The sequence below is a fragment of the Neolamprologus brichardi genome, chromosome 20 (assembly GCF_056152115.1).
Source record: "Neolamprologus brichardi isolate AB-2024 chromosome 20, ASM5615211v1, whole genome shotgun sequence".
In the NCBI taxonomy this organism is placed as follows: Eukaryota; Metazoa; Chordata; class Actinopteri; order Cichliformes; family Cichlidae; genus Neolamprologus; species Neolamprologus brichardi.
In genome coordinates this window covers 28,233,250-28,260,372 of record NC_142123.1, presented here as the reverse complement: position 1 = coordinate 28,260,372, position 27,123 = coordinate 28,233,250, and the positions used below count along the sequence as shown (strand labels likewise).

The window sequence follows — 27,123 nt, the reverse complement described above, 5'->3', positions numbered from 1 at the left end:
GTAAGTATATATATATACATATATACACACATATACACACTGTTCGGAGATGGAAAAACATGCATTGAAAGGTTTAAAATATAGACATTATGCATATTCTTTACAGCTATATATCTATATCTATCTATATCTATCTATATATCTCATACTATGCCCACTGCCCACCATGATATAAAATCAAAACCAAATAGTTGCATACATTTTTGAGCCACTATGTAAACAAATGTTTACTATGATAATAGTGCATGTCTATTTGGGGAAAACAAAATACAAGCTTCCTTTTGCCATGTAGAAACCAATGCAGCACTGTTCTTGCTGTGCAACAGTTAGATAAATGAGTAAGAATACTTCCCTAGAAATATAATTATACATTTATGAATTGCAAACGGCCCTCCGGCACAGTACTGACGAACTTTAAGCTCTGTTGGAACTGTAGCTCTTGGGGAGAAGAAGGAGGGGGGCCACCCCTGCCTTCGGAGATACAAAACACCTGAGGACTCGCTTCAGAACCAGCTGCAAGTCGTCTCTCTTTTCATTGGCTTAAAACAAAGACAATAACGTGATAACTGATTTTGGTTCTACGCAATTTTTAACCAGCAAAGTTTATTTATATATAACAACAGTACAAAGTGAATCCTTGGCTTGCAAAATAGGTGTGCTTCATATTTACATTAGGTACACAATAATATATTATCATAACAAAATCAAAGCAAATAAAAAAACAAGAGAACAACCTTTTTAAATATTTTAAGTTTCTTACAATTTTTCACAACACTTTTATAAAACAAGAACAGACAGCCATTATTATTATAATCATCATCATCATCATCATCGCCAGTAATTACTATTTTACAGAACTCCAGTGTCTACAAAGGGTTTGTTTACAATGTGTTTATAATGGAAGGATACTCATTTAATACGTGGTGAGCAATACACGGATCTGGATTTTTCAGTTCCTGTCTGATGCCAAAAAGCAAACACAAGAAATGCTAATTTAATTCTTTGTTTTGTATAAGGAATGGCATGCGCCAGTCGAAACCACGACCCCATCTCTTCGGCAGCACACTTCACCAGGAGCCAAAAAGAGCACAAAGCATCTTCAATTAGTAATCAACTTCATCTGAAAAGAGGTTGTGTTCATGAGCATCTCTCCATATCACACAACTGGCAGTCAAATGGGATTCTGCACTGCAGAAAGAGTAAACAAACGTCTTTTCTTCTCAGTTCAAACTGAATTAAAAAGGTTTCTAGAAATGAGCATACAGCATGGAAACAAGCTATTATTTAGTAACAAAAAAAATCTCTTTCACAAAAAAAAGGTGCATTCAGCTGTGATTTAAGACATTTGCAAATGGAAGAATTGCCATTAGGCTGACGATGGTGCGGATCGATATGGAATACCAGGCATGACTAAAACATAAATTGTAACGCATGCAAAAAAATCTCACACAAAGACAAAATTAAAAAAACAATCAAAGCCATTCTTCACCAACTTGTGTGCCTGATTTTGTTAATCACTATTCTGTATAGGGCGAGCTCATCTAAGAGTTGGAAGGACTGTAATAAACATACATTTTATTCCTTGGAGAAGGAAAAGGCATTTAGGTCCTGTTAAAATGATAAAAAGCATTACTTACATAAAAGCAATGTGAGGTATGAGGAGGATACAATTCTATTCGCTGAAATTGGGAAGACACCTTAATCAAAAGGAAGAAGATTTCTGCTTTGAGTCTGTACTGTGTGTGTGTAATTGTGTACCTGTAGATGTTGAGCAGAGGATTAAGTAGCAAGAAGGTACAGAAGTGTGTTGCGTTCACAAAACACAGAAAAAACTAAATAACATGGCAAAACTTTAACATTATCAATAGTTACTAGATCTGGGCATTACAATTTAAACGTTATGGATCTCCTAAGTTCAAGAATATGATCTTATGATCATGAACAGATTTCATTACTAAAAGATCAGTTCTCGTACTTTGTGAAATAAATCATTGCAAAACAACATACAAAGTTTTCAAATCAATGTCATGCTCACTGCAAAGAAAAACCTAAGAAAGTTTAAAAAAGTCAAACTCGGCTAAGGCAGTTATGTTATAAGTTATCTAATATCTTCTCTTTTGTGTTGGCAAAGCACTTCTGTAAGAAGCTGCTTTTTCAGATGAATAAACAGATGAATTGGTCTTTCGTGGTTCTGCCCCTACTGGTTGGGTAAAGTCATAGCACTCAGCCTGCATTTCTCCTTGCCTGTTAGTTTGATGTTTTTTTTTTCTTTACATCTCCTGATCACACTGTGAACACAACTGACTCAGATCAAAGAGAAGCTTCAAAGCTGGAGTAGGAAACTAGAGCTAAAGGGGTTTTCACTCTTTCTACCTCTCCATTGCTCCTCATTTCTCAAGACTTCTCTTCAAACAGCTCAGGATGCCGAGTACTGCACGAGGCAACGTCTACCTTAGCAAGGCCACAGCCTCTTCACCTTCCCTTTTACTGCATCTCACTAAGACAGTTCTCAGCCGAGTGCCAGGGCCAGGTAACAGTACCAAAAAAAGAAGCAAGAAAAAAAGAGAAGAGCGAGAAAACAACCCTAAAGGGCTCTGAAGCACTGAAAGGACGGTGCCCTAGATGAGAAGTAATAGGTATGGGAACACTAAGCAGGTGGGTATCTAAGGCCACAGAGAAAAGAAGCACCTTTCACGCACCTTTATCATGCTCTCAACACACACAATTGCAGTACACTGTACAACTCTTTACTACTGCCTTTTTTTCAAGTACTTGATGTAAACGACAAGCAAATATATATTTTGGAAGAAATGAAATAACCTATCCAGAGGATGAAATCTACAGTTTGTTGTCATCCAGCTAAAGTCTGGAGAGTTACATAAGCTTCTAAGCTTGTTAATGTTTGGTTCAAGTCAGGAGATGCATCACATGACACAAAACACACTTTAACTCTGTCGGTTTTTCTTCTTATTCTCAGTTCTCTCCCCCCCGCCCCTCTGCTTATGTTTCGTACCTTTAATGAGTTTGAAAACTCACCATTCCAGTTTTTAAGTCTTCTGTTTTAACTGAATATACACTCAAATATGCGAGTGTTGCTTCCTCTGTAAAGCATAAACCGATTGTGATACATTTGTGAACTACTTGAAACACCGGGATCTTTTGGCACTTTGTCAAACTAGGCCCACGCAGACTTCTTATTATCTGTGCGAAGACGTGTGGTGGTTAGGTAAGATCTTCCGTCAGCTAACATTTCAACCGGCCAACTAAAGTGTGACTCACTGGCACTTGAGAAAAATAAAAGACGGACCCTCAAACACTTTTGATGTGTGACACCATGCATGCAAATTACACAAAAGGTTGATCGAGGTCCCGAAAAGATAAAAAAAACAGTGGACATAAAATGTGAGCACAGAAACCAGCTGCTTTTACCTGCTCTTTTCAAACTGCCACTGTACCTCTGGATACTGCAGCCTACGCCACAGGCTTTACAGTTACAGCATTAACAGACACTATAACGATGCACACTCTTCTTTAGAAGGAAAGCGATTTAGGCTAAAAGAAGCAGTTGGATGGAACAGAGTTCTTCACGCAACAAGCTACAGGAAATATCTATGAAGCTCAATTCAAATGAGCCAATTTTTGTAGTAAAACTTAAAACAGACAGACAAAGATACAAAATGAAAAAAACAAAAATTTGTACATTCACATACAATGATTGGCAAGTATCAACTGGTACATACACAGATGAGCTAACTGCTGTAAAGAGCCTTTGATACCAGAGTGATCCTTATCTGAGGTCCCCTCCTAATTACACGACAGACTTCATCATCTTCAGTTTAGGTGCAAGCATGCTGGCTTAACTTGTGATGACCACCACACGTGGAGTTCTGTTAACTTTTATGTGATGGCCACATGTTTTATGATTTCCTATACATATCTGATTAAATAAAGACCAGAGGCTTTGTCCATGTTGCGTGGAGCTTCAGTCCAAAGAGAGGAGTGAGAGAAGACACGAGTCGTGGCCCCGTTTTATTAACACGCTAATCTAAAGTGGTGTTACGCGCTTTGCATCTTTACACAGCAACACTTTTGGGATCCGAGGTGGATATTTTGGAACCGCAACTGATAATATTCAAATGTACAAAGTACAAAAATAAAATCTGAGAACTCTGAACGCAATCTCAGCTGTCCAACATGAGATCTGCTCTTCTACTTCTCGCCTTTTTCCTCTCCGCCTCACACTTAGCCGTGAGTTGGTAGAGAATAAATCTGTTTCTCCATTTCTTGTAGGAGTCTTCCTCAGTATGACACAAACACACACTCATGCACACGCACACTTTTGTGCACACACACACTCACGGAACGTACAATTCCCTGTCAAACAGAGAAGATGTCCTTTGTGGAAAATTAAAGGAAAAAAATAAATACAAGCCATGTGGTTCCCTTCTCTGGTATAGTCTCTCATGTCAAAAGCAAATCCAGTTGCGGGGAGGCCTCCGTTTCAGTCTTCGGGCCCTGCGTTGGCACCGTCATGGAAGGAGGTGGGAGAATTACAAACTCAAGCAGTTGTATGTTTGTCCAGCTGTAGATACAGAGGTCCCAGGTCTGGTTCGTGGTTTCAGCTCCCATCATGAGAGGTAAGTAATGCAAGACCTTGTTTGGTAGGTCACGTAAAGACTGTGGTCCTCTCTCTCTCTCACTTTCTCTCAGTAGTAGTCACTCTCAGCTTTCAAAGGACATGGCAGAGATGAGCTGCTCCACTTTGTAGGCCAACCTCTGCTTCCTTGCCTGTTCATCCTGATCCAGGGCTGCTGTGATCTGTGCATGACAAACCCCCCCAAAAAAACATCATCAATAAAAATATCATGTGAAACACTTGCTTGTTAGGATTTGCTCACAGATTCAGATCTAGTTACATTTAAAAGAAAATAATACCAGCGCTTTTAAAATTTATTTTCCTTTTCTTTCCCAAGATTTCTATGTGGACATCAGATAAAAGAAAAAATAATAATTCCATCACTCCCTTTGACTTTGACAGCTTCGAGAAATATTTGTGCATCAGTCTTTCGCGTTTTATCTTCCGAGCCCCATCTTTTAAATTTGGCATTTGTCAAGTTGGGTTCAAAAGACATTCAGACAGGCTCTCCTTTTCATTCTCTCATCTAGTGTCAGCCTTGTCATAATAAATCTGTGTAAGAGTGATGCCAAAATACATAGCGAGAGCCCTTCATATGCATTACCTTTGATATGAATCCCTGTATCCAGATGCTGCAGCCATTTGAATACATGCTTCCTGGTGGCACTGTGCATCTATTTGCTACTCTTGGCTACACTTGAATGCTGTGATTTACTTAATTATTAATATTTTAAACAAAATAATTCACCGACCCATCTTATGCAATGTGCATTTTAAAAAGTTCTGAGGTAAGGGATGAATAAAAAATGAAAAAAGCAACAACAAAAAAAGTGTCATCTTCAATGTACCATTTATCCCTGTCGAGTGTCATTTCAGCTCACTCATTTATCGTCTTTGGTTTTATATGCAGGCTCAATGAGTTATTTTGTTCTAAAATACACCAAAAGATCTGGTATTTTAGACATTGTGTTATTTAAAAATATTTTCTCATTATTATCGTAGCAAGAGCTTCTTTTTGATTGGCTTATTAACCTTTTCTGTAAATTTGAGTTGGAAATCATATCAAGAACTGCTTTTTTCCCTTTCTTTAGCATACCATGGCAAACCTTTATTTGCTGCCTGTCCAGATGCATAACACAGACTCTGACTTGCCCACCTACCATCATCCACTCATCTGCGTAAGTGCTCTTAAAGGCTGGCAGCTACGTAACAGAACGTTTCCTCCTCCACTTTGGGGCCGACGGCAATCTATAATTAATCTGCAGCTCTGTACGCAGGTGTAGCTCCCACTACAAACTCCCAAATCCATTTAAGCAAGCTGAAGCTCTGGTCTGGTTAGCCTGACACACAACCTTTGTGAAGGGCTGAGTAAGAATGAACAACTGTTAATGGTGCTAGATGAGGTTTTTACGCACTGCACTCTGCTAGATACTGCAGGAGCGATGGTGCACGTATGTGTGCGAAGTGAGCACGTTTGCGTCCCTGTGCATGTGTGAATCAGACAACGGCAACTGCAGCAAAAGCGAGCATATGAGATTTATGGCGAGCAAAGGGGAAGCTGACTGGATAATGGGTAAAAAGAGAAGGAATGCACAGGGAGGAGGTAGAGAATAAGAGAAAAAGAGAGAGGTACTATGGTCCAACATAAAGGTCAAGTTAAAGCTTCCCAGAGGAGGAGCTGACATTAGAAGCCGAATGTCTCTATAAATGCTCTCTCTTTCTTTCTCATCGTCTTCCCTCCTTTTTTATGCTTCCTGCGATCTGAGAGGATGTGTGTGTATCGCCCATGATTCTGCTCGTGAGAACCCTATATGACAGATTGTCTACTCTAACTCGGCACCAGCAAAAGGACAGAGCAACATGCTGAGAGCTTGTAGACATTCACTTTCTTCTCTACAGATCAAGCGTGCTGCCTTGTTAAGCCCAGGTCTCGCTAGACCTCTGGGCTTTGGGGAAGTCTACTGAAGACTCTTAGCTGACCTCGCCAACCTTTTCCAGTTATGAATAGTCTGGAAGCACCAAGGGCAAAATATAAGAACATTAAAGCGCGGGGCAAATTTGTGGCACGCCTCTCGTTCAAATTACGCTCACAATCTGCCAGTAATTAGCGGCTGATTGAGTAAGGCGGCAGCTCATTACGCAATCAGTGCCTGGGACTGCCCTCAAGGTAAATTCTGTAAATGAATGAGCTCAGTATGTAGTTCATAGGAAGGATTTATCATAGAGTAACAAAAGTTTAACAAGACTGAGATTCAACCTCACCTGAGAAACAATAGATCATATTGTATAAAACTTATTTTCAGGAATTTACACAACACATGCAGTTTGACATGTTACAAAAGAGTCAAAATTAGAGACAGTAGAGCAGGTTGAAGAATATGTTGTTAATATAGGCAGTGTTTCACTAGGACAGAGGTGCTTTAATTAGCAAATACCCACATCCCTCTTTCTAAAATGCCAAAATAGTCATAACTAGCTGGAACTGATAAGTACTTTATTCATTATTTGTGCTTTTTTTTGCAATCAAACACACATCCCTTTACATTCCTTCTGTTATTCTCACACAAATGCCTGCATATTACAGATAGAGGTGCTATTCACTGCTGAAACACTGGCTGCTCTTCAGTTGTTATGCAAAATAGGTGTAATCAAAACAACAAAAACAAACACCTAAAACAAGAAAAAAAAAAAGGGAGCAGAATGCCAGACGCACAATGCATCTGAATGACAGGTTTGAGACCACTAATATCGCTTACCTCTTCACTGTATTTGCTGACGTAATAATAGATTTCGTTGAGAGCGCTGAGCATGTTGAACTCTGTGGAGTGGAGTCTGGCTTGTTCTGCCAAATAGGCGTTCATGTCCTGGTCACTAATGGCTGGCAGCCGGTTGATGTCGGCATAGTACCTGGGGATACGACGAGGGGCAACGTCACAGACGCGCCGAGTCAATGCGATAGTTCAACTGAGGCTTAAATTCTTTTATACAGTATTTTAATTTTGGATCCATTATATCACTTTCACTAACAATGAATGCCTGCCAACAGTCACGGACAAAGCTTTTACTGAATCTGGCTGAGACATGAATACATGAAAAAAAGAGCATTATGAATCAGTTTTCCCAAAGATCCAACTCTCATTGTATGAGGATACAAAAAAAAAAAAAAAAAAGATGTGGGGGGTGTTACCATGGTGTATTCAGTGAATGCAACGGCCCCTACCTCTCTACCCAGCTCTTGTAATTGGGGATATCTTTAGCATAGAGCAGCTTATTTGATGGAGAGTCTTTGCCCAGGCGGTGCTCTGAGGTGGAGCAAGAATCCATGAAGGTTTGCGCTACTACAGACAGACAGGCGTCCGTGATGCTGCTCTTATGGATGTCAAAGACAAACTGCGGGTTCTTGATCACATTTACCCAGAAACGCAAAGGAAGGCTGGCAGACAGAAATAAAAATAAGGGAAATACACAAAGGCGTTAATAGATAGTCACATGCAATCTTGCTTTTACTGTCTTTAGTAGGAAAACCCCTTACCAATTGCTTTTCCATGTGTGACGTACGTCTGTGTCGTGAATGCCGTGTTTGTCTGCCTGCTCATCCAGGAAGTCAAACATGTATTTGATGGCCAGGGGAAGGGTGCTCCCTCGGTGGACTGTACTGAACAACGTCTCAAACAAGTCATCGACAAATTTTTGTAGTGTACCCTAGTAGAAGAACGAGAGCGAAGAGATTAACAATGCATGAGCAACAAGAAACAACGATTAAAACAGAAGAAAAAGCCACTGTGAACGCAGCATTATCATAAAAAGTGACAAACTTTTCTGTGGCCACAGAAATGTATGAGAGAATACTGACGTACCTTAGTAGCTAGCAGTCGGGTCAGATAAATCTCAGAGACCATCTTGCTGCCGCGATCTCCTTCCTTCTGATCTCCATGCTCGTGGTTTTTCACCAGATGCCAAACCTTTACACCACTTTCTAGATCGGGGGTAATCATAGGAGCACGTGATCGGAGGCTGTCTGGACTCCCGGTGTAGCGGAATGAAGAGTCTGTCCAGGACAGGAAAGAAAAAAGGAGAGGAAAAAAAAAAAGCGATAGAGAATTATTAGCAAGCCTAAATGACTGTGATTAAAAAAAGCTTCCCTTAGGTGTAGCATCATCGTGTAAATTTAGCATGCACTCACACCTACTGCACATAGAACACCCACAAACAAACCCACACAAGAACACACATACACAGCCCCTTTCTCATTTCCATCTCTGCTTTGTAACTCATTACACAGCCGAATCCTCTGCGCTCCTCCTCCTCTAAGCCGTGCTACAAAGGAAATTGCAATAATGGATAATTTCTAAGAACAACAAAGTAATGAAAGGGAGGAGGAGTTGTGGTGTCTAGCATTGCACTGATTAGTAATAGCCATCTTGAGACTTGAATCTTAAATGACACAGAAAATGGATGAAAACAAGACTTTGACCTCTGTCCTTCACATGCAAAACCAAATTATTATTGTGCAGGACTAAAAATACTAAATATTTATTACTCTGCTTATTGACTCTACTTTTTCTTCTCTCTGTATGCCATTATTTATCTGATGAGTATTTGCTTTTCATCTTATTCATTCTCTGTCTCTTATATAATCCCCGTCTCACTGACTGAGACACCGCTGTGCCGAGTTCCACTTAAAGCACTCATAATTGGTTCTTCCTCGCCACATTGTGCCAATGCCAAATGTCCCTGTCATCCTCTAATCAATACATCAAAAGATTCCTACAGCAACTTGTTAAGCACCGTAGCCACCATCCTTCATCCATACATCCCTACCTTTGTGTACCTCTCCTTTTCATTCTCTCAGAATGATACTGCTTTCACTTTCCTTAATTAGTTGTCATCATGGCAGGAGGCTCTCTAGAGATTCGGGATCTGAGCATCCCAATGAGGATTTCTCTCACATGTCTTCAAATGCCGAGCTGAACAACTAAGCTTTTGCTGCCAATAAAACCACATACCTCTCAAATAAGACCAAACTGCAGCTCTGGAATGGGACACTAGGGACACTAAGGGATGATGTATGCACTTGTGTGCAGGGTGGATTGAGGACCCAAATCCCATCCTAATCCAGTCACTGTTTTTTTTTTTCTTTTGCTATTCTACTTTTGTGGGCAGGGCTATTCTTCTGCCTGCACCGCAGTCTTTTCCCAACTCCCTGAAACACTAAGCAGTGACCTGCAACCCTTTCCTGCTTGGCTGCAATTCGCAGCTCCCGGACAGAGCCAGTCAGTAGGGGAGTGTGTTCAAGCTGATTTTAAAGCTAATAGGGGGTTCTGGGGGTGTAAATTGAGTCAAGATGCTAAGCACCGAACGTGAAATTGGTATGAATCGATCACCAGGTGTCGAGGTGCAGCTGTGCCCGCTGTGCCAACACATGATTGATGAGAGCCAGGATCATGCCAGCAGAGGCTTTGCTCTTTATGCCGTGCACAACCAGCTTCAATGCCTGAATAGAATATATGGGTTTAAAACTCCAAAGAGAACAAATTAAGCTTGACAAGAAACAACCTACATAATGCAGAGAAAGTGACTTTCCTTTTGTAGTTGTACTCTTTTTTTTTTTTTACATTAGTTTGTCATCCATCATCTTGCCATCTCTCCCAACAACCTTTACCGTGTTTTGTTCAAAAGAAAGTGATGACTCAGTACGCTGCAATCTTCTAAAGGTCATCATTGAAAATATCGTTACACTTTATTTGTCACAGCGCATAAACTGAAGATAATGGCCCGTTTTGGAGTGTCCATAGGTGTCCACTGTTAACATTTGTAAATAAGCATAATTGGTTGGAAAGATAAGGACGCCGTTAGCTCTTTTTCTGAGTTAGATGGTTTAAAGGCAGCGTTCACCTAGCGCCGATCCTGATAATTGGCTATGCTCACTTATCTTTTTCTGTTTGTGTGAAGTATCATTCACAGAGAATAATTAGCAATCACAAGTTGTGTGCTGCTGCTGTGTGTTTGGCATAGGACCAAATGTTGGCACCCGGCAGCACAAACAACAAGCACATCTAAAGCATGTGAGCGCCTGCGTGCATGGGCACTGCATGTACTGTGTGCATGCCCACGTGGGCACAAGTATGTGCGCAAATAGCAGCCCAAAATGTCCCGCAGAGAACGTATCTTCATTATAAAAAATATTATAGCCTCAAAACTAAACAATGGTTTTCTCTGTCATTCTCTCTCAGTGTTCTTTCCATACCATCCAACAGAGGTTGGGCCTGAACTGTGAGGCAAACTGCAGCATTCACACAGTTTGGGGGGGGGGGGCAGCAGCTAGAACCTCTCTAAAGAGAAAAAAAGAGTAGACCATTGCTTTGGGGAGAGAAGATTTCCCTTTGTTCTTATCTGAAACAACTAATGTAAAAGTACTTTGATGTATCTATCAAAAGCAGCAATAGCACTACATCAACATGGATTTAACTGACGGCTAACCCTCACAACCCACCTGTAATTACCTAATATGTATGCTACATCAATCAATACAATCAATGCCAGCCAAAACAAAGGCATATAAAGAGCAATCATGTCTAGTGACTCACCGTATCTGCTGATGGAGGTGCGCGATATGCTGGCTGAGGAAGGGATGTTGTATGATGAGGTCTGCTTCGGCACTAAAGCCACCACACAGCGGTCCGACACCTGTGTGATGAGACAGATTTCACAAAAATCAATCTTTTAAATAGAAAAGAAGCATTCCGTGTTCATACATGTGTTAAATATCTCTCTACTCCTAAAATAAAGTCCCACTATTCCCTGTTTAAAACCCATTATCCGGAGAGTTTTGTGGGCCACCATCACATACCGCGTGTGTGTAATTTATTTATGTCTCACATGTTCTCAAAAATGTTTCATACCAAAGAGAAGACTACAAATGGGAATGTAGGGGACTGAGTGAACAGTCCCATGAGCAAAACACATCTCAAACCCGTACATCCTTCCCTGTCACATCTGCACTCCCTGCTGTTCTCTACCACAGCCCTGTGGCTTTTTTCGGCAGAGCAGAGTGCTGTGACTGCATGATGGCTGCACTCAACATGACTGTCATTGTCATCACCCTTCACAAACCTTAGAAACATGATGTAAGCTTTGGAACTGGGATAAGATGCCGAGAGAAAGAGAGAGGAAAATGGAAAAAGAGAGTGTCAGATGGAGAGAGACAGAAACTAGAATGCTGAATGTCTCATCTTGTGTACACTTGACACCACTGGAGAAAAAAAAAATGGGGTACGCAGGTATAATAATAGCAATAGAGGAGCAGCGAGTGAGAGTCAAAGAGAAAGACGAAGAAAAAAGGCTGCGTAAAAGATGTTGTGTCATGAATAAGACACAGACACTGGGGTTTATCCCCACCACCCCACCCCTGTGGTGTGGTAGCCTGAGAAAACCTGACATAACCTACATTTGAAAGGACATCCTCAAAACTCTTTTTAGAGATCGTTCATCAATCTAGTATTATAATTAATGGGTCAAAAAAATGACAGTTTAGTTACAGTTATGTGCTACTAGTGCAGCTACAGCAAAGGAATTTAGTCTGGAAAATGCAAAACACAGCAAACAAAACCGGTGGTTCTTTTCTGAAAACCAAAACAACAAACAGCTTGTTGGCTGGCATTTACAGCTCACCCTAAGGAGGGATTTCTGCTTCAAACCCAGTGAAGAAAAACTGATGAGCCTCTAGTGGAGAAATAAACAAAAGGAAAATGCCAGGCTCCAAAAGGAATACCTCAAAGAATCTATAGAAAAACAGAAAATTAGGCTTTTCATTTTCTTTAGCACGAATGGACCCTTTTGGGCTCTCGTTGGGAAATGAACCACTGGTTACTGGGATGGGCATTTATGGTGCTTTTACCTCGTTCTGGAAAGCCACCTTCTCTCATTCGTGTCTTCACCCGTTATTTCCACTTTCATAAACTAATCTCAGCTCTGCTGTTAGCTGGAGTTGCCATCTGGTCTCTACTGAAGAGACACTCGAAAATGGGGATAAAGTCTGGAAGAATCCTCTTAAAGAAGCAGCTCAGGCACCAAGGACTATTGAAGGGAAATGAAAAATCTGCTTCCTAACCCCCACTCGCGACTAGCATCTTCAACTGTCTCTCTCCCTTTTCACCTCTTGTGCATTTTGCTTTCCTAAGCTTAATTTCTATGGCCTCTCCATTTTATAGCCACCACTTGGCTGACAATCCACTGACCAACTCTAATATACTGACAGCGTGGACTTCCGTAAAGTTTGCACCGCTATTCCTGTGATACATTTTCTCCTGGGAGCATGAAATAGCTTCTCTGCACCCCCTCCTTCCACTCCCTCCATTTCTCTCTCTCTTTCTCTCTGCTTTTTATGGCTGACATAGAGGCTAGAGCAGAGATGGGTCCTTGTGATAGTAGTAAATGATTGAAGGCGTGCAGATTCGCCCTTCAGGGATAATCCAGTGTGGGGCTGATAGTGGGCAGGTGTGATAAGGGCTGTGGGCCCTGCCTGCGATAAGACCTTCCATTAGACAGTACAGAGTGGACCAGACAGCAGAGAGTGGTCATCCTAGATGTTTTTTTCCCCTTTTTCCCCCTTCAGCCCTCCCCACACAAACCCACTGTTCTGGTCCAAGCCTGTTACCCTTGGTATCCCATCTCATCTGGACTGATGCCCTCAGATCATGATGCTTATCACACCTTCGGACTCTGCCCACTAGCTTGGAAACACATCATCTGTGCATGTTTGTTGTCAGAACTGAAAAAATACGAAATGGGCTATTATACGCAAACATTTCTTTCTTGGATGGCAACAGGAAAAAAAACCTTTAATTCAAATTTCCATTACTTTATAATGGGATATTAGTTCTTACAAATATTTCGGCTACAAATAGACAATAGTTTTCCTCCTAACCAACTTTTATATTCCAACTTGACAGTCGCAGCATTAGATTAATGAACACACAGAAAAATGAGCAGTATCTGTTGTGTCTGAGGTTGTTGAAAATAGCCTAAATGCCCCAAGTCTGCAATCTGGGTAACCGGACTCTACTGGTGTGGTTATCAGTCTCTCCTCTTCCTACTCCTTCACCACAGCGGAGGAGGACACACAGAGGTCACCACTCAGGCTACAAAAACTTTTAAACCGCCCTTATTTTAGCATTTTGCATTTTTAGGAAGAAGCAGTATGGCAAATACTTTCACTATATTCAAGGGAAAAAAACAGTCTCTGCATTTGCTCCACAGTTGGATGTGGAATAATATCATCTACTAAATAACCTTGTTGTCAAACATAATCAAAGTAATTGAGTGCACCGTGCACTGGGAACAACATGCTTGGTCTGTCTGCAATTTGAATCATGGGGAAAAACAACTCTGGCTACAGCTCACGATAATGCCCACTTTAGGAATTGTCAGTGCTGCCTTCAAGTGATCTCAGTAATTCTGTAACTCTGTAATTCTGTTTACTAACTATCCAGTAGCTCCCCCACCCCCATCTTTGTCTTAAAATGACAAAAAGGGAGGGTGGAGGAGGAGGAGAATGGAGAATGAGAAGAAAGTGCCAGAAGAGCTTGTCTTTGACAACGAGGAAGCTTAAGTAGCAAAGCAAAACTGAAATCAACAATCAGTCAACACCCCCCCCCCCCCCCCCCCAAAAAAAAAACCCAAAAAAACTAAAAACAAATTCAAACCCAAAAAAGCAAAAACACATTATCCAAATTATTATTATCCAAAGGATAATATTTCATCTTCAGTTTGGATGAGTACAACCAAGTGAAATGAGAATATATACTTTTGTATATACAGTGTTACAGTGTGCTTCTATACTTTTTAAACTATGCAAGAAAGAGTAAATAAAACAAAATAAAATAAAATACAGAAATATTGGAACGGTTGGAAGAAGGGCTTTGAGTTCCCTCCCTATGAATCCAAAGGTGATGAACAAAGAGTCTGAACTCATTTTCAGTGTGTACATTTATGTTTTTAATTTTAGAGTGGTTGGGAAATGAGGGGGAAGGCAGGGAGGGTGCAATTCCACATTCTGGTTGTGTAAACCATTATTTCCCATGTGGCAGAGTAAATAGCCAATGGGGTTTCTTGGGTTGCTGTGAGCCCTATGAATTTTAATGCCTCTGTCTAGTCCCTGTGTCTCTGCTATGAGAGAATTAGCAAATACTTGAGCTGATGTTCAGACTCACTTTGCATATTTCAGACCTCCTTTCACTATTTCCTGCGTACCTCTTCCTATTTTTTCTTCAAACATTTCCCGTCAGTCTGGGGCCTAATGAGCTGAGCTTCCTTCTTTTCATATGTAGCCAGATGTGTTGTCACAGCTGCCAATGCAGTGCCATGATGTGTGACACAAACACACACAAACACTCATACATAGGAGACTATTGCCAGCTCATCAAAACAGCAATGAAGTTTCAAAGTCGTTCCATCCTACTTTGATCCCTTCCACCACTGATTGCCTAATGTCGCAATGCCCCGTCTCCTCCTCTCCTTCCTCGCTGTGTTGCCCTGCACTCTACATGGCGTACACTACGGGGCCTTCCATTCTAGGCACGTTCTTACATCCATAATCAATAGCAGTCAGAACTGCTATTGAGCGAGTAAATAAGTTAAATGGCCACACACATGTCGCTGTGCGTCCTGTTGCATCCCTTGGCTAACGATGGCAACCAAACTGTGACAGAAAGAACTTGAAAAACAACAACAACCACAACACAGGCACATTTTTGGTGTGGAAGCAAACATACTGAACTGCTTTATCATGATGAAAGCACTGCAGTGACCAAGAGGTAGGCAGAGCTTGAGAGGATGGCAGAACAAAAGTGAGTGGGGAAAAAAGTCAAGGGAAGAGGAGATCTTATTGCTTGTTAGCGAACTAGAAAAAAATAGAAAAGGGAAACGGCTAAGGGCAAAATGCACACAAAGCAATTATGTAAGTAAATAAATACATAAATAAAATGTGGCAAAGGGGAGATAAAGGTGAGAACAAAATGGAGGGTGACAAGCAAAAAAAGACAAAGGGGAAAGAAGCTGCGTGGCGCCAAGTCCTGTGTGAAGGACACTGTGATGTGTCCCATCTTCTAATGACTCCTACATCTGTTAAATTATTCCGCTTGTTCTTCTGGGGCAAGAGTTCAGATTGACCCCCTACTGCGAGGGCTTGAGCCTCACCACCTCGTAGCCATTTTCTGCTTCTAGATGCAGATGTGTCTCCTTTCCCCATGGTCCCAATTTTCAAATCCAGCCAAAGCTGCATCCCAGCTCTTAAGCAGGTAACCCAGAATCAAACTCCATGCAGCCTTTAAACAGACTGTCCCCCTTGACTGGCTAATAAGAGCCGACTTAGGATGCAAGATTCATGACGTGCGGAGATAGTTCTGAATTGCCTGTTTATTTCTTTATTCCTTTTGTTCTTCTTTTATTATCTTATCCGTGGCTTCCACTAACCCCGTCTTGTTTTCTCCCCCTCTTTGTCTACGATGTCAAAAGCCTTAAATTTCCCAGAAAATAAAATGCAGAACTCTCCTTCTCAGAAAGCCACGTCTTTAGCGGCCTCCGAGGGCAACAGGTTCGCCCATGGGCTCTCAAATTGTGGGGGTGTGAAAGGAGGTTCCAGAACTGAAGAGACAGAAGCAGGCAGTCACAGCGGGACTAATTGTTGCCAGAGAGCGACAGAGAGAGGGGAAAGAAAGAGAGGGAAAATGAAAGAAGGAGAGCTCCTTTCCTCCCCACAGCTTCATCTCTCCAGGGAGGAGGGAGAAGTGTCAACTGAGATGCTGAGAGTTCATCTCTCCTGCCACCTGTACAGTAATTGTCCTCTATTCTGAGTCACTTGGATTACACCAGGCATGGGCATGCAAATGAGGGGTTGAAAATTGCCTGCCTAAAAGTCAAGAGCAGGAAACATCAAAGTTTGCCAAAGTGTGCGGCGCAATTTGAATAGTAAAAACCACATCAGGAACTGAAATGAGACGGGGGCGTTTTAAGATGTAAAAAGCAAAGTTTGAGAGTGATTAGGAGGAATGTTGCTCTAAAGCATTTGTGTGTGTTTACCTGGTAGTGCATGAGAGTGTTGAGTCTCTTCCAGTCATTTTCAATCTTAGTTGTGATGTCTTCGTCTTGCAACACCACACGAGCCATTCGTCCCTGGCGCCATTCTGAAAGCGCAAAAACACAAATACTGAATTATGAACAACCGCATAGTTCAAATTATACATCATAGTGAGCCATAATTTAAAACCATATGTGGAGGATGCTGTGAAGTTACATAATATTGGTTTATGCAGTGTTTCCAGAGATGGCTCCCGTGCAGGGCAACTGTGAATTCCCATGACGCTAAACCAAACTCTCCCAAACCTTCCAGTTGGTGAAATGTAACCTGCTTAGAATAAAAGCACTCTACAACCACACACACACACTCACACACAAAAGAGCAGATATAAGTAGCCTGTATTCTTGTACGGCTCTCGGCATGTGCGCTCCTCTCACAGACTTGGATTGACGCGCATCTTAATTAAACATTACACACGAACAATTGCAAGATGTATATTCAGGCAGGCTGCACACTTTAATTGGTACTTGTGTCACTTACGCAGCAGTTGGCCCATCGGGGTCAGAAAAAAAAAAAGAAGAGGAGGAGAGCAGACAAGACAGGATGAAAAAAAATGAGCAATGAGAAAATCACCTCCTTTCAAAGGAAAAAAAATAGGAGGTAGGGGTAACAGGTAGAGATTATAAGCACTGTGGGAGGGCAGCAGCTGACAGGTCATTGTGGGGTAATGAAATGATAAGTATGCTAAAAGTGGAAAGTGGATAGTCACTGTGGGCCTCATACTGGTAGTGATCATCAAATTGCTTCTCATTCACTAAGTTCTATGAGTTTGTGCATCCGCCAGATGACCATATGATATTCCTGTTTGACATAACATACTCCTCAAACCCTCTAACCTACACTCAAATCTCCAGATAAAGCTGAAGAACAAAAGACGCTCTTATAGAGATGCAATTATTTTTGAGAAGGAGGCAATAGATGCACTGAGAGCGATACTGTGGAGTGATGGATGGTATGCAGCGAGCTGTGTTTTTGCTGCATACCATACCAAGCGAGGATGGAAATGGCAGTGGCGCTGGTTTGCCATGCTGCCAGCTCTTACTTGTGTTGGCCACTCACACACCCACATCATAAACACAAACACGCACACACACAAAGACGAGCCCACTTCTCTATCTCGATCTACTTTGTCTTATTGGCGCTACCAAACAGTAAAAGCTGCCAGACGGAGGGATGCGCCGCATACTGTCAGTCAGTTTGATAGAAAGCCTGGCAGCAGTACACTGAAGCTGGTTACCTGGCTGGGCTGCTAGAACACAGCTTTTATCACACTAATGCACCAATAATCTGTACACGCGGCTAGGTTTTCTCTGACTGATACATTAATCTGTGGGTGTGAAGGACTTTACACCTGCCAGCTGCATCTGTGAGTGTTGTGTGTGTTTGTGTATTTATTTGTGCTCGGGTGTGTGTTTGCGCCCTACCGAGGTCCATGTCGACAGCACGTGGCCGCTGAGAATAGGGCATGTTCTTGTAAACAGCATCCAGTATCTTCTCCTTCACTTGGGTGATGGTGTCACAGTTCAGCACCTTTACTGGAATCTCTGGACTGTTTTCATTGTCTGGGTTCACACAGTTTAGGATCTGCAAATAAGGGAAAAGAGAAGAGTGGGTGAGGGGATGAAATATCAAAGGAAAGGAAAACGTGAGAGCAGAGCAAAAAGCTTGAGGTGTCCTGTTACTGGCTGGACTTTGGTCCAGCTTGAAGCTTTGCCCTCATTAGAGTCTCCTCGGAGCATGGCAGGAGCTTCGAAAAACCATTTCCGCTCTTGCTGGCATCCAGAAATCTAATTTCACACCTTCGGCGGGACACCAATTTCCAGCTCTGCCGGGGTGTTAGCACGTAATGAGCCAAATTTCCAGTCAGAGCAATCAGAGCATTGTCATGTCACATGCTGACTCTGTGAGTGCTTTTTTTCTCTGTGCATTTGTCTGTGTATATAGAGGGTTTGGTGTGTTCCAGTCTCCACAGCCACCCACTCTGATGTTGAGCCAACACTGGAGGTAGTGGGATAATTAGTTAATTTTCTTCCTGCACTAGAATGAAGAACTCCAACATAGCAAACATGGCTATGACATCTTAAAATCTGATTTATTGTTTGGTATATTGGAGTCTGTGATTCTTGTGAGCAGCATTTTAGCCACAATCTTACTTAGACATTTCTTAGTCAAGCACAACCTGTACTTCAGTATGCCTTTGAGCCAATGCACAGTTCCTGTGAGGCTGGTGAAGTGTGACTTACCAGGGTTTTGTACTCGATCTGTTGGCGGATGAGCTTGTCTTCACTTAGGGAGTAACGGGCCTCTCCAGTGATAGCGTCGATGGGCCCCTTTTCCATCTGCTGCTTGATGGCACAATACAGCATGAACAGAGGCTCCCCAGCACACTCCTGCACACACACAAACAAATCCACAGATTCGCACATGAGAACAGCATGTAACATCAGATATTTCAAGAAAGTTTAATCATATCAAAATAAATAAAACAAACTATCACTGCATTGGACTAACCTTGAGGAACTTGTGAAGGAGGAAAGCGAACCAGTTTGTCAGCATCTTCTCTGCAACCGATTCCGTCCTGAAAATACATTAAAAAAGTCCAAAAGCTACTTTTTAAAATCTTATTTCAAAACATTTAGTAAGAAAGAGTTTAATATTTCAGGAGGTTATAAGGTTATAAACTTCAGGGAGGGCATGGATGTCAGTCTGTGGTCACAGTGAGTGAACAGAGCAGATCAGAGAGCGGGCATTTGTGCATGTACGTGTATGGCCTGTGTGTATGTGTGCGTGATTGAGTATGCATGAGTGTGAGCCAATGTGTGCGAGCTTGATTATTCACGTGTGGTTCAACACAGTGGGACATCAGCAGCTGTGACAAGCCTCAGCTGTTGAGAGAGACGAGTGCTGTCACTGCCAGGTAACGCCTGATCACAGCCAAAACGATCTCCTCTCCTCTCATTTCCTCTCTTCTTCCTCCTCCGTACCTCCTCTCCCTTCCCAGTCAATCACACAGGGGGTACAGCGTACTGCCGGGCTTGATTGAGCATGAAAAAACACAAGTGCGCAATGACCCCTCGACTATTTCTATCGCAGAGAACACGAGAGGACAGCGTATGACTCCTTTATGATTTCGACTCATATCTTTCTCTGAATGCCAGACAAACATCCTCCCACTGCCTCATTAGCACCATCATGGGACACTAGAGAAGCAGAAGCTGCACTTAAATAAAAAACAGAATCCAGCCAGGTGGGAATGGTTAACGAGCATGAAGCATAGATGAAAGGGTTAGTTCTGGGTGGACAAGCACCTGAGATGAATAACAACAAGTAGCTTCCACCTCATCTAGTAAAAGCGCTTCTACCTTACTCTGTTGTTATTTGACGACTGCACAAGGCTTCCTGCAAAGAGATTTAAAAAATGCTACCTGGAACACACCAATACCAAGCTGTTTTGGAACACAAACTGTTTTTTTTTAACAGCTAGCTTTTGGCCTGTATTATTGTCAGTGTCATTCCTCCTGCTAGCTCTAACATAGCTACTATAAACACTAATCACAAGTTAACATGGTAAATGGTAAACATGGTAAACTGCACTGCTGTTTGAAGCCTGCGTTTGTCACCTGGCCGTGAATGATCACTGCCAGTCACTCTGTCCATGAGCATTGCCAATTTAAATGACAGTGCGGTGGAAAAAATGACCCTCTTAATGTAGCAGGAAATTACTGTGATTACTCTGGTGGATATGATGGAAGGTCTTTATAGCATACTGTGCTGAACTGGGGATTAGCTGGAATCGGAGCAGCCAGGTATTAAAGACAAGTTAGAAGGCTTCCGACTCCTCAATAGTGCTAGGCATGATTATACCTATTCAGGCTCTGAATGGACCTGAAGGGAGATTATGACTATTGTGGAGATAATTGCGTTAAGTCGTGTTTGAAGGCAATGAGCAAGAGTCTGGGACCAACGCAGAAGTCCCAGCAGGATTGCGCGAACCAGCGAGGTTACAAGAGCCAACAATTTAGTCAGTGAGACGAGATAAAGCGTCAGTCGTTCTTTCTCTCTCATTAAATTGAGATTGAATGCGGTATTGGTCTATTTTTTTACTTGCAAATACAAAACTTTCCTTCAGCTCCAGGACAGAGGAGCGGAGGTTATATTTTGTTTTGAATGATGTGCGGTCGAATTGCGATGTTGTCTTCCACGCCTGGAGGCTATTCCCCTGCCAACGAGAGTGCTGGCCAGTCTATTGGCAGCTTGTTGAGAGGATGGAGACTTGTGTGACAGCTTATTTGAAGTGTGATGTGCCAGCGGGGGGAGCGTGTACATTAGTTCACCCAGTTTCAGGTACAGGAGGAGGGAGTAAACAATGCTGAGGAGCTGAAAGATCGCACGCTTCTGTGCATGTATGTCTGTGTGTGTGACAATGCATTCTCTTTGGGGGGGAAAACATACAAGCTCTATTGTTCTGTCCTCTTTGTCATTCCACATACGTACAGTACTGTGCAAAAGTCTTGCACCACTTATTTTATTTATGGAAAATAGGTCCACCGATTTACTGAAATATGTAGATATAAATGGAAATAAAATATATAAGGCAAAAATAGACATTGTGCAACTCTACCAAGCTTGAAAGTGTTATGACCACCTTTATTCTTCAGCACAGCCTGAAGTCTAACGCAACCTTTCTCATAATTTCTTTAAGTAGTTCTCTAGGCTTTTTGAGGACATTCCAAAGGACATGCATTGGATGTTGGCTGCATTCTCTGTACACATGATCACCAAAACATTTAAAATATGTGGAGCTTTGGACTCTGGGGAGGCTAATCCATGATTGACATGGATGATTGACAAGGTCTCTCCAGACCTTGACTATATTTATAATCATATTATAATTAAAATAGGTTCTTTGCTAGGTTTTCTGTTATGTGTGTACACAACACTGGTTCATCCTTTGGGTTAGGTGGCCTTTTGAGCTCGAATGGGTCATAGGTCAGTGTTGGTTTAACAAAAACACATTCCTCTGACAATGGAGAACTTTGAAAGACCTGCAGAAAGCCCGAGGAACTGTTGCTTAAGACCGTTTAAAACTATAAGAAAAGTCTGGCTCTTTGGAAGCAAAATACCAAGAAATAAGGGGTGGCTCAAGACTTTTGCACAGCACTATATCTACACAACAGAGAGAATACATACATAGAGAAAGACAAAGTATTTTTCCAAGGTTTAAAAAAAGTCATTTGAAAACATAATAAGGATCCATAAGAGCCTGAGGCTGTGTTTTCATGCTGAATAAACTTGAATGTATTGTAGAGTTTTTTGGACAATACTCCAAATCCCTGAGTAATTGCCCTCCTTCCTCTACAAGAATTCACCCCTCTTAATACCCCCCCACCTCATGCTTACCATGGGCCCCTCCCTGCCTGTATGAGACTTGAGTGTGTTAGAAGTTAATGGAACCTATTAAGTATTTTAATAAGCTCAGCAAGTCTCGAAGAAGGAAGTCAAATAAAGCCTTTGTGAGGGGGCTGTGCTGACTCCCCTTTAATATCTCTTCACTTGAATGTCGGGCGGGGGGGAGCCCTTTGTTCTCCTCCTTCTCCTTCTCTTCTTGTCCTCCTTCTCATCTGCCTCCACTTCCTTCTTTCTATTAATTGAGTTTCATTAATGAACATCAGGATTTCATTATCCCACATAGTGCTTAAGACAGGCCCCATCTCTGGTCTCCTAATGGCAGCTAGGGTGGACTGGGGGGGGGGGCTATTTTAGCAGCCAGTTGAATGTCTTTCAGTGAAACTAATGCCAAACACAATACTCACTCTCTTAATAATGCTGTACTCCATTGCTCTGCATGGGCGGAAATCTCATTACAAAAACGCGTAGGAGAAAAATAATACAAGATTGAAAAGTCTCAAGGTGATAGAGGCGATGTTCAGTGATTCCATTAAAAGAGCATTATAAAGAAGAGAAAGTGAAACTGGGTAAATCAAGAGGCTTTGAGAAAACTTATAGATGGAGACAATGGAGAAGAGACTTTAATGCATAAAAAAAGCATGTTTTGATAGGGGTCATTTAATCTGTAAATGTCTGAGAAACTGGAGGGGCAGAAAGATGGCCAGAGGACAAGGTACATATAGAGAATGGGAGAACTGGAACGATGGGACACAGAGAGAACGTGAACACAAGAGCACTAATGGTGGTAAATACAATCCAAACAATATGGGGTGCTTCATCAATTCCACTTAGCGCACTGAAGAGTGTTAAAATCAAACACAAAGCTTAGATATCACTTTCAAAACGCTTTTAGGAGAATGAAAGTGACTGTGAGACAATATCATTCCTTATCAAGGCAAAGACAACAGAAGGTATGTGGAATCTTTAAATACCAAACAGACAGGAGTTTCTCTGAAAAACAACCCTCAAGAGAGCACGAGTGCACCCTTCAAATATGATTCCAGGAACTTAACTGACTGGGGATGATATATGCTGCATAAACGCAAGATAATGTACAATGTGCTAGAATTTGTTTTCACTAGTCTGATATGATTGATGGTAAAATGGGGCCGGGCACTCTGCTGAGCTTAAGAGTAAAAAGTGTGTATATGTCTGGTGTAACTGGTGTATAAGATTTCCAAATTCCCCCCTGGCTTTCAGAGACATTCAACCTACCATCAAACCTTCTCAGTGACAAGAGCTGCGTTGTATTCCTTTCAGCTACAATGAGGTTAACTACTTCCTCAAATACTGCAGATGGCAATGGTTTACTTTTTATGCTTACTCTGCCAAGAGGCATGTCACACGGATTCATTTCAAGTCTGTGACATAATTCTTTAACCCATTCAGTGTCAACTTCTTCAGGGGAAAATATGTTTTTAAATTGCTAGCTGCATATTTATTAAAGTTATATACATATTAGTCCATATATCGTCACGTCTACAGTTAGTAAATGCACCATCAGATCTGTGCAGACACCTTACGCGTTTTAAGGAAGAGGGCTGTTTCTTTTGCTGTTCCATTTAACCCACCTTTAAACCTGCACACTTAGCAAGAAAGCTGCATACCTTAAAACTGCACAAGGATATTAATTAATTAACATTATCATTCCCAATGTAGTGTAGATAGTGCATCAGCAATTAAATACTCGAATATAGAAAACATGCTATCTGCAGATAATCTCCCCGTGTGAGAGACAGAATATTTGAGAGGACTGGAGAAATTAGCTGTAATGGAGGCAGAGGTGGTGAGAAGTAAGAGGAGGTGCGGTGTCAATGCTAATGAGAGCCTGCTTTTACAATCAGCATCTTGAACGTGCTGCAAACACAACTTGGAAATTTATCTGTGGAAAGACTTGCAAACCTCGGTATAATCCGCTCAATTAATAGGCTTATTAGTTGTTTAATTAGAATTCCACACCCGACACCCCTCCTCCCCTTTTTTCTGTGCAAAAGCTAGTAACAGCATGGTGCTCCAGCTTCCCACACCAACTTACTGCACAGATAACAGCTCAGTTTGATGACAAAGCTGTGCATATATACTGTACCTGCTGTGTTTTGTAGTATAAATATACACTGCAGTATATAGCGTTCGTACTCTGAACACATCTCACTGTAAAGCTTGAAATGTTCCCTGTAGAACTTTCACAGACGTCTTTTATTAAAATACCTGTACATGCGCACATAAACACACATACACTTTTGATGTCAGAGATGTGCATATATGAGCAACTGCAATCTTTAATAAACAACAATTTGAGGACATTGCGTATTAAACTCTGGTTACTATTAAATTGTGGGATCGTGATGAGCTGCTTAAACCCATCACAGATGAAACCAGTTCTCAGTATTTGTAGCTCGTCTTTATTGTTTTCTCTTGAAATGTAGAGCCTGCTAGTTTGAAAACTTGGTTTGAATCGAATTGAATGAATAAAGTGATTTGGTTGCCTTGGATGTCCTTGATGTATGTTGCTGAACTATTGTAGTTGTGTGAATTTTGCATAAGCGTAAGCTCACTAATTATGTATTAGAAATTCATATCACTGGAATCCAATATAGTCAGCACAGATTTATATCTGTGTGTTCTAACAAGCATGATATCTACAGAAATACACACTGTACCCCAAAAGATACATGATACAAAAGCACAAGCATCTGTCCAAATACAGCTATTTTATTTAAGCAACAAAACAAAGGGCATCTTAGCTGGAATAATAGCAGGTGTTTCACTACCTTGTTATATGTAATAAAAAACAAACCGAGGAGACGTGACAGAAAAATAGCTGAACGGGAAAATGGCAACAAAGCACAGCCCAGCAGCCTCACTCTACGGCCTGCACAAACACAATTACTGCTTAGAGAAATGTTCAATTTGACTATCATCACAGATGTGCGAGTGTGTTTGAACGTGTGTGTGAGTCAGCTGGCTGGCTTCACGTCGGCTTTTCTCCAAATAGACAACGAGGAAGACAACAACAGCAAAGAGCCATGTCAAATCACTAATCCCTTAAATTTTTCATAAAAATGGGGACTGAAATGTAAAAACTATAGGACATTTAGCCCTCCAGGATGCAAAGGCGGGACCTGAGGATTATGTACCACTGTGTTCCTAATAAGAACATAATGAAACGGATAATGAAAACTTAGAGGTGACATGGAGCCCTATTGTCATGTAAAATAACAGCTTAATCCAGGTCCATTTGATGCTGTGATGCTTTAGTCAATTCCTCTGTCAATATGCAGGGTCTTTTCTATCTGGCAGTAATTTAAGCTCGACTATTAACGTGACTTTACAAAAAGAAAAAAATGGAAACATTTCTTAAATGTATCTGAAATAAGGAGCATTGACAGCAGAAAAAGGGATATTTGGAAACAAAGCAGCAGCCTGGTTTCACGGTCTCATCTTATTTAGTAAAGTAAACATCGTCAAAATCATGCACAGAGCAGCCAGGCTTTACGAAGGACTGTGACGGACTTTGCACATATTTTTTAAGCTACTTTGTTTGCCAAAAGCAGCTGCGGAAACCTGAGCAGGAACTTGGGTGTTTAAAGTTTTAACACGTCATTCTAACTTCCCAGAGAAACAATGTACACTTGATACACAGGGAAAAAAAGTTCAGCTGAACCACTTTTAAATGTTTTATAAAGAGCCTGAACTCGGAGGATAAGTTAGAGTGACACTGGTATTTAGAGAGAGCGGTGGGAAAGACGGAAGCTAGAGGGGATGTGGAATTATGCAGAGAGCTCAGATGTTGCTCCTCGTGCAAATATTGCATGTTGTTTATCTCATTGTGCTGCAGATGTACAAGTTCCATAACACTAATTACAAGTGTGATTCTGTGAAGTGTCTACATGCAAACATGTGGAAATAGGAATGCATGAGAAAAAGGTTATAGAACATACAACTCTAAATCAAAACCTATCCATCTGTCTAAAAACGTTATATGATGCTGCACTTCTTCTTCTGCTAATGAACGTTCTGTTTTTGTTATCTACATAGCTATCAAAGAACAGCATCGCATATGAGGGGATAAACAGTAATGCTGTGTGTTTTTATCCTTTCTGGCTCAATATTATAAAGCTATGCCAAACAATCAGCATTACTGAGGATTAAGGCATTCTCATTACAATTGTGCACAATAGAGAGGCTTTTGTTTATCTTATTTAGTGTTCATTCGTTTCTTCGTTTAACTATTTGAAGCTTTATAATAAGATGGAACAAACAAGTAAGGTTTACGTTCAGTTGGGCACGATTCAAGTCTTTATATCATGAAGGAACATTATTGCCTTGTTACCTGCGCAGCAGCAGTTTGGGATGGTTCTTGCTCTCCAGGTTGCGGTCAATCAGGTCTGACAGCAGGTGTTTAAGGACATCGGTGGCATACTCCAGTCGTCCTTGAAGGGCAGTCATGATAAGTGAGGCCACATTGCCGCGGTCCCTCATGGAGAAAGAGCGCTGCATTTCCAGTGTTCGGATGAAGGTGAGCAGGAACACTTTGTTGTTGATGAGCTGGCCAAACAGCTTCAGGGCCTTCTCCACGTTCTGCTGGCCATTACCTGACACCTGCACCGAAAAAAAGAGGCAACAACAGTGCATGAGTTAAGGCTAATGAGTATCAAGCAGGGATTCGTTTAGTAATACCTTTAATGATACGTTGCTGAAATATTGGTTGAAAGGGTTCGTTGCTCTTTAACTTTCTTTGTGACCTTGCCTCGCAAAAAATAAAGATTTTTTCCAAAGGCACCAAAATCTTCACTCATGTTTCACCTCAGGCAGAAAGAAGCTCTGGCTCATGATGAGTAACTGAGAAGATCTTAATCAATTATTGACTGGGTCCCAGTTAAAAAAGCATTGTACACCGAGT

At 41.5% G+C, this 27,123-nt stretch overlaps 1 protein-coding gene across 2 annotated transcripts in view; it reads right to left on the bottom strand.

The window, feature by feature from the left end:
* Positions 1 to 586: 586 nt before the first annotated feature.
* plxna2 (plexin A2) overlaps positions 587 to 27,123 on the bottom strand; it is a 164,624-nt gene continuing 138,087 nt past the window's right edge. For both annotated transcript variants that reach the window (XM_087834367.1, XM_087834366.1), the window contains exons 22-32: positions 26,554 to 26,822; positions 19,284 to 19,350; positions 19,016 to 19,162; positions 18,197 to 18,356; positions 16,715 to 16,818; positions 11,224 to 11,323; positions 8,494 to 8,684; positions 8,169 to 8,338; positions 7,857 to 8,069; positions 7,393 to 7,543; positions 587 to 4,818 (exon numbers count right to left, since the gene is read on the bottom strand). In XM_087834367.1, the coding sequence (XP_087690493.1) occupies positions 4,723 to 4,818; positions 7,393 to 7,543; positions 7,857 to 8,069; positions 8,169 to 8,338; positions 8,494 to 8,684; positions 11,224 to 11,323; positions 16,715 to 16,818; positions 18,197 to 18,356; positions 19,016 to 19,162; positions 19,284 to 19,350; positions 26,554 to 26,822 (1,668 nt within the window). In that variant the 3' untranslated portion in view covers positions 587 to 4,722. The remainder of the gene's footprint in view (positions 4,819 to 7,392; positions 7,544 to 7,856; positions 8,070 to 8,168; positions 8,339 to 8,493; positions 8,685 to 11,223; positions 11,324 to 16,714; positions 16,819 to 18,196; positions 18,357 to 19,015; positions 19,163 to 19,283; positions 19,351 to 26,553; positions 26,823 to 27,123) is intronic.